The sequence below is a fragment of the Trachymyrmex cornetzi genome, unplaced genomic scaffold, assembly GCF_001594075.2.
Source record: "Trachymyrmex cornetzi isolate Tcor2-1 unplaced genomic scaffold, Tcor1.1 scaffold358, whole genome shotgun sequence".
NCBI lineage: Eukaryota > Metazoa > Arthropoda > Insecta > Hymenoptera > Formicidae > Trachymyrmex > Trachymyrmex cornetzi.
The window spans coordinates 184,488-192,766 of NW_017298300.1; the positions used below are offsets into that span (position 1 = coordinate 184,488).

Consider the following 8,279-nt stretch of genomic DNA (forward strand, 5'->3'; position numbering starts at 1 on the left):
TGCTTCATCGAGTGACGACTTCCACCAGTGACAGTTTATACCTACGGTGTATAATCTCGGTGTTGCGGAACAAGTCAACCATCAGGAAGGTCCGTTTGTAACGTCCTACGTACGTATGTACGTCGATTCGCAAACACGCAAACAAATTTCCTCCGCTCGAAGCAGGAAAATTGCTGTCCGCGCGACTGATGTAAAGAATATTACATGTAAAGAAATATATTACGTTTAATGATATCAGAGTATGGTAAATATCTTCGTTGAAACTATACTGACGCTGACACACATCTTTAATGACAGATTCGTTTATTATACCATACATACGTATATAGCGGCAATAAGATCTAAATTGCGTTGAATCTTATCTTTATCTCAAGTTGAAAGTTTTTTACGCTATATTCAAATTATACTAGATAAATTATTTTGACCTCCAGAAAGAAAAAAAGAGATGAAGGAATTCGATATAAATAACACTGCAGTAAAGTCGCTAATCACAGAACGCGTCATTACACACTTCAACGAGATACAATAGTATTCTCGTTACTGAATACACATAAGAAAAATAGCCTGATTGCAGCTTGATAAATTTAACAAATGTTTTTTTCTCTCCCTTCTTCTATTAATAATCTAATTTTTTTTTGGCAAAAATTTGTAAATCATTAAGTATAATTAATATATGACTTCTGTAATAGTGATGCTATTTTTTTTATTAATATAGGAGTATAAAAAGTTTATGTTTTTTGTTGCATTTTTTTTAGCAAGAGTTGAAAGAGAGTTTATTGATATTTTAACCAATTAATATATATTTCAATTCTTTCTTGAATAATCAGTTTTTAATGGTGTCCGAAATCCTATTGATAGGACTTGCATCGGCAATTATTTGTAAACGTACAATGAAATGCACCATTGTTCATATTGTACAATCTCATCTTATTTCGACAAGGTTTGCACTTTTAATATGTGCCAAGTACTATCGAGTGAGTTTTTGTTCTCGGATGATTCGCACGATCTAAATAATGTCCAATATCGCTTGTTAGAGTGACAACAGAGTATCTGACAAATGCGTGAGATGTAAAGCGTAAAAAGTAAAAGTTTTTAAAAAAGCTGTTTCTGCAAATAATAATGCGATAAAAAATGTACCTTGTTTTTTATAAATATAATTAATAAAATGTATTTATTTTGAAGAAAGCGCAAGTAAAAATTTATATCTGTTCTGGTGATCTCATAAATATTCTAAATATGAGATCGATGGTCTTGTTATTGAATTCACTGCGTGTCGCATAAGATAATTATTGATGGGCCTAACTGGGAATTACAATAAATAAAACACGAGAGCGCGGCTAGGAAAAGCGAATAAGACGATACGACAAGTGGACAAGAGTCTTCGTGCGTCTTCAAGGCCGGGATATCTTGAAGGGCCGAGTAAACACAAATCGATGTACGTACTTGAGCATAAAATGCATTCCGACCTGTATAATAAGCTCCTAATAAGCCTCCTATGTCCTATGTCCTCGAGTAACGAGTCGCTACTCAAACCGGCTGCTCCTCCTTTAATAATCGCATAAGTAAAAATAACGCATTTCGCGCCAACATCTCGTAGATGTGGAAGGATCTCTCTCCACACGCGGAGGATCTTGAATCTGCGTATATAAAATGTCAATACTGCAATTTTCCATTTCAGCAAACTATAATATATAGTTAACTATGACGGCTTGGATTATCTTGGCTTGGCTGACGAGTTTAAGGGTGACGTCGGCCGTTCCCTCGAATCGAGTACCAGTCCGAGAGATCCTACCTCCTCCGCCGCCGTCGGAGCATCAGCAACAACGCGAGTTTCTTCCCTTCTTCCGGAGAGACGCCGTCGAGAGCTCGCCGACCTTCGGCCGCTTGTCAAATCATTTAGATTACAATGAGTTCGGCTCGCACAGGTATCCCCTGCGCGACGCAGTCGAATCGTTGCCGGACAACGTACTAGACGCTAAATCGAATCCTACATTCCGAGACGACTTTGAGAGGTGACTATCCGAAGAATACATATGTATGTTTAATCTTAATCGGCTAAAACCGAGGTAAACATGGCAATCTCTCTGTGGAATATTCCTTCCCTTTTTTTTATATATTTCCAATACCTTCGATTGAAGATAAGACGACATTATATATTTCCCATTTCCAAATAATTTTAAATAAATTTTACAATTATTTTTAAATATTTACTTATTTATATTTGTTTAAATCATTTTCTTAATCTATTTTTGTTTTTATATGTAGATTGTTATTAAAAAACATTGTACACATCTAAGGATTGAAAAGAACTTAAATTATTACTATTAAAGATAAAAATTTCATAATTCTCTTTACAATTTTGCTTTATTTTTATTTGATGCAGATATCGCTTAATTGTTCTTTTGATATGTAATAGACTTACTAATAATATATGCTATAATATTATGTTTAACTGCACATATAATGATACAAGTATTGCTGATATTTATAGCGAGAACCGAAGATTGCCTTTGAGAGACGCAGTGGAGCATCGCGAAGCACCTTTTCTCGGTGTTGATCCGGATCATGAATCGATTTGGATCGAGCCCGTGGCACCACCGACCTTGCGAAGGACGCAACAGATTCTCGAACCTAAAATTGTCTGCCGCTTCAACTCTGAAGCCGTTCATAGGACGGAACCGTTCTCCTTGTACCCGCAAAATGTACCAGATTACAAGTGCACTCACCTAGTATACTCCGCAGCTACCATCGGTAAATAATAATTGTATTAGATATAGATTTATAGATGTACTCGTATAAGCATATGTTATTTTACGAGTAATTTTATTATCTTAAAAAATTATTAACTTTATTTTATTTCATTATAGATAGGGAAAATTCCGTCGTTCCCAACGATCCAGTATACGACCGAATTAAAGGTAAGTTGTCATCAAAGTAAGAAGATGAAAATATTTGACAAATATTTTGGAAATATTGGATTGTGTAACAATCAATATTAACTTGAATTTTTCTACTAGGCGGTTACAATGCTGCCACAGGGCTTCGCTTGAAAGATCCAGCACTTCGCGTGCTGATATCCATCCAACCGAATCCACATCGCAGCCTAATTATCCAAAGAAATGCCAATTTATCGACCGATTTTCCATTGCGAGAATCTATTCTCAAATTCCTCGAAGAATATCGTTTCGACGGTATCGAGCTCGATTGGCCGACCGCCGCCCAGGACTGGTCTCAATTCAAAATTTTGCTCAAGTTGATCGGTGCTCCATTAGCCAAAAGGGGATATACCCTCGCGGTGGCACTAACACCGGAAGACCCCGTGGATCTGGAACTTTTACCGATCGTCGATTTGATAATCCTGAAAAGCTGGCGGGACGTTCAGCCGGCTTGTGCTTCTTGCGGGAGAATGGATTATCCCGTTCTTCATCCGGGTCCCTTGAGCTTCATCGTGCAAAATACGAATAAATGGGTTGAGCAGGTCAGCGCCGGGCAACGATCAAAGTTCGTTCTCGCTATCCCAATCTTTGGTCAAGGATACACTCTCAAATTTGGTAATCTCACCGATGTTGGCGCGCTCGTTCAGAAATCCGGCCAAGAGGGTGCTTACACTAAACTGAGAGACGGAAAATTAGCTTATTACGAGGTGAAGTATCACGTCAATACTAAAAAAAGAGCCATTAATTGGAATTCTGGCTAAAAGTTAATACATCAAAATTTTCTCGTTGAACCTATTATAATTTTAGTTGAGAGAGAGAGAGAGAGAGAGAGAGAAAATTGAAATTCTGATTGTTATATGATCAGAATCTTCAGCTGATTCTTATTTATTTTCAATTAGATATTTTTCTCGATGTAAAACCTAAAGTATTTATATTAAGGGCCGATTGTTCTCTGTAGGTGTGTGAGAAATTGGAAAGAGGTTTATGGATCTTTGGCAGGAACGAGGAAGGACCATACGTAAAGCGAGGGGATCGATGGATTGGTTACGACGACCCTATATCAGTTAAAATTAAAACGGCGTTTATTCGAGCAATGGGACTCGGTGGAATCTCATTATGGTCGCTAGATCTAGATGATTTTCAGGTTATTAATAATATTAACTTATTTTTTGTCTCATTGAAATTTTTATCTTTAGCGCCATACAAGTACATCGAGATTAACAGATTTATAAAAGAATTATTTTTATTTAAGCGTTGTCATTAAACAGCAATTTGACGCCATTCATTACGACATATTATTGTATTTAACGCGTGCATATGAATTTAAATCTCATAGGGTATCTGCGGAAATCCTTGGCCGATGTTAAACGCTGCAGTACGATCTTTAGGATACGAGAATACCCCGACAAAGAAGTGTCCGAAGGATGGTCTTTCTAGGGATCCGGAAAATTGTTCTGGATTTTATTCTTGTATCAAAGGTAACGTTTACAGCTTAATTAAATTAATGAGAAATCGCAAAAGTCAAATTTATACATTCAGTAACCACAGAGTTTTTTCTTTTTTCAGGAAAACTGCATCATGATCATTGCGGGCACAACCGATACTTTGATCCGATAGAGAAACGCTGTGTGGCAGTCATCCTAGCGCGGTCTTCAGAGATCTGCAAACCTAATGTTTTTGATAAAATCGTCGGTCAGGCGACACCATCGACAACATCGTCGAAAAAGGTGTTGCAGCAAGTCGGTCCGCGAATAGCGTGTTATATGACGTCCTGGGCACTGTATCGCAAAGGGGATGGTAAATTCGTACCAGAACATCTCGATTCGAGTCTCTGTACCGATATTGTTTACGCATTTGCTGGATTGAATCCTGAGACGCTGCTGATTCAACCGTTCGATCCTTGGGCCGACATTGAGAATAGTGAGCATGATCTCAGTTGCCGAGGCATTTGAAAGATTCAGAACGAAATTGAATTGTAAATTTGCAATTTGAAAGAATCCATATTTCTTTAAATGTAGCGTCATATTTAAAGCGAATCTTACGAGCCATGGAATTACTTATATCGCTCTTGTTCCAAATATTTCATTTAAAAGATACAATCGAATGATATGATTCCTTGAATAATTCATTCCAGATCTATATCAGCGAGTGACCTCAATCAAAGGATCAAGAATATTACTGGCCTTAGGCGGGTGGACCGACAGTTCTGGTGATAAATACTCTCGATTGATCAGCAGCGGCGTCTCTCGTCGTAAATTCGTCATTGCCACGACAAACTTCCTGAAGAAGCACAATTTCGACGGTCTATCGGTTGAATGGAGCTATCCCAAGTGCTGGCAGAGCGACTGCAAAAAAGGTCCCGATTCTGACAAGCCGAATTTTACAAAGTTGATGCAAGAGCTCAGAGAGGAGTTTAACAAGCAGGACCCGCCTCTATCGTTGGCTGCTGCCCTGTCAGGGTACAAAGAGGTCATTGACAAAGCGTACGAGGTGCGTGAAATCTCGCAGGTCGTCGACTTTATGTCGGTCATGACGTACGACTACCATGGGTCGTGGGAATCCAAGTTAGCACACATAGCGCCTTTATTTGGGTCACCAAGCGACAGCAAGCCCTATTACAACGTTGTAAGTTCGAATTGCGTTGCGTGAAAATCCAAACAAAATGTTGCAAATCGCAGAATATATAACGTTCGGAAATATTACAGAATTTTACCATCAACTATCTCGTTGGTCTCGGTGCTGAGAAATCTAAGCTCCTAGTCGGTATCCCCCTATATGGGCAGTCTTATCGGCTCTCAACGGCGAGCCAAGCCGATCTGGGTGATTCCACGACCGGTCCGGGTAAACCAGGAGAGTTCACCAAGCAACCTGGAATGTTGGCGTATTATGAGATTTGCGAAAGGATCAAGCGACACAATTGGAAAGTAGGAATCGGTAAGAGGATCGACGAATATATATATTATCTCAAATATCATATTATGTGAATTTGAACAAAATAAGTAGGTATGTTTAATTGTATATTTTGCATAAAATTTATATAATTTCAGGACCGAGTGCTCACTTCGAAAATGAGTGGGTAGGTTACGAAGATCGGGAGAGTGTTTACGCTAAGGGCAAATATATTACGGGAAATGGTTATGGTGGAGCTACAATGTGGACCATTGACTTGGATGATTTTCAGAATCTCTGCTGCTCTGAGTCGTTTCCTTTATTGAAAACCATAAATCGTGCGCTAGGTGCGTGTTATATTATTATCTTTGTTAGTATTGTATTAATATCTACTTTCTACATTTTATTACGAGTTACATCCTGTATTATTGTATGCTATAATATATCGCTACTTTTCTAATATTTTACATTTGGTATAATTATTCTGATTAACAGGTCGCTCGTTGGCGCCCATCTCGGAGGATTGCCAACGTCCACTGCAGCCGGTGACACCGCAAGCACCGACTCTAACTACTCACAGTGACGCCGCGGACGGCAATCCGCGCCCTACTACGTCAATGACAACGTCTAGTATTAAAACTACCACATGGCCCACGTGGACAGAAAGACCGAGCACCACGATGCAGCAGATGACTAGGACCACTTGGCCCACGTGGACTTGGACCAGCCAGGAACCCAGTAAAGTTCCGTCGGAGAACGTCACGAGGCCTAGCGAGACTAAAAAACCGAGTATAGCTCCTAGCAGCACCACACCTATATCAACTGTATCGTGGTAAAAGGAAGCAAATCACAATTATTCGTCTCTCCGTATATTACAATCTTTTCCTTTTTTTTTTTTTTTAAATTCAAACAGTCCATAATGATCATCCAAAATATTTAGCGTTTATACGTTACTGCTATCGATTGGTATACTTATTTACAGTTATCTTAGTTACAACTACATTAAAGCTCCTTATTGATTGATTCTTTAAATTTTTGTTTAATAGCGCACCGACTACGCAGTCGTCACTTTCTACAACAAGGAAACCGATTGCCGGCACATCGGAAGCGAATTGTACTAGCGGCGAGTATTACAGCGATCCTATGAACTGTGGAAATTATTACAGATGTGTCCGCGGCGAGTTGAAGCGTGAACAGTGTGCGCCAGGATTACACTGGGACGCGAATCGACAACTGTGCGATTGGCCGTCGGCGGCAAAATGTCAAGCAGAAACTGGTAAGATTACCTATTCTCATCAACCGGATACGTTAATTCTTGATCATTCCTCTCTTTTTGTCTCTCTCTATCTTTTCCTCCCTCTATTTGCTAGAGAAACAATCGATAATTACACAATTCGAAACGACTAGACGAGATAACGATGAGTATAATAATTGGCGCGCAGATTGATCATTTTGATAGACGCGAGATCATCGCGAAATATAAATGGCATCTTTGTACAGTTGATGGCATTAACCTATTAACGAGAAAATTATCGCGATGACATTGACTCTTTAGTAATCTATAAAAATTGTGTCGATAAGCGAGCACGTGGACAAACATGAACACAAACCTGTTTGCGAGTTGGGCGTATGCAAATAAGGTCGCGTATACATATCTTTTCCGTTTAACATGTCGCCTCTGGCTAAGAAGCGTTCTTGCATCCTCTCCCTTTGCTATCCGCCGCAAAGCGAAGAGGATCGCTGGCATTGGCAAGGGTACAAGCCACGCTAACAACGCTTTGTTTGCGCGTCGTTCGCTCACGGTGCGTCTGCGAAAACCATGGCCTTCACTCGATTCTATATGATATCAATTCTTCTTCTTCTAAACTGCGTCGTACAGGGAGTGTATGAAATCTCTCGTCGAGGTGCCAATTTAATCAATCTTTATTTAATTGATTTTTATCGTACAACGTGTATTTTATAAATTTTTATCTCTTTTTTTTTTTTAGATTCTACCTCAACGACAAGCAGTCCTTTATGGAGTAGTTCAACCAAGAGGCCATCCACTACAACCGTCAAAATTACCAAATCAACTTCAACAATAACAACGACGACAACGACAATAGCAACCACGAAATCCACCACGTCGAAACCTATCGTAATAGAACCGACACAAAAACCGCAAAAACCATGCGAACATGGACAATATTATCCCTATCCAAATTCGTGCACGAGCTTTCTGGTCTGTGTGAACGGCGACCTTGTCTCGCAGCAGTGCGGTCCAGGTTTAAATTGGAACACCGACAAGAACATGTGCGATTGGGCCTTTAAGAGCCCATGCATCAATAAACCTCATAAGAATGCCTTACTCGTGGAAAAAGACACCGTCCCAACCGTAAGTAACGTAAATAATAAATTATATAATAGTGCTCTCTCTCTCTCTCTCTCTCTCTCTCTCTCTCTCTCTCTCTCTCT

At 39.4% G+C, this 8,279-nt stretch overlaps 1 protein-coding gene across 1 annotated transcript in view; it reads left to right on the forward strand.

Annotated features, from left to right (window-relative positions):
• Positions 1-50: 50 nt before the first annotated feature.
• Positions 51-8,279, forward strand: part of LOC108763340 (probable chitinase 3) — a 15,009-nt gene continuing 6,780 nt past the window's right edge. Inside the window, exons 1-14 of the mRNA XM_018510845.1 lie at positions 51-109; positions 1,679-2,012; positions 2,492-2,751; positions 2,868-2,918; positions 3,018-3,643; positions 3,895-4,080; positions 4,273-4,414; positions 4,503-4,856; positions 5,071-5,561; positions 5,642-5,870; positions 5,984-6,172; positions 6,321-6,657; positions 6,872-7,101; positions 7,814-8,199. Of these exons, the coding sequence (XP_018366347.1) occupies positions 1,702-2,012; positions 2,492-2,751; positions 2,868-2,918; positions 3,018-3,643; positions 3,895-4,080; positions 4,273-4,414; positions 4,503-4,856; positions 5,071-5,561; positions 5,642-5,870; positions 5,984-6,172; positions 6,321-6,657; positions 6,872-7,101; positions 7,814-8,199 (3,792 nt within the window). The 5' untranslated portion in view covers positions 51-109; positions 1,679-1,701. The remainder of the gene's footprint in view (positions 110-1,678; positions 2,013-2,491; positions 2,752-2,867; positions 2,919-3,017; positions 3,644-3,894; positions 4,081-4,272; positions 4,415-4,502; positions 4,857-5,070; positions 5,562-5,641; positions 5,871-5,983; positions 6,173-6,320; positions 6,658-6,871; positions 7,102-7,813; positions 8,200-8,279) is intronic.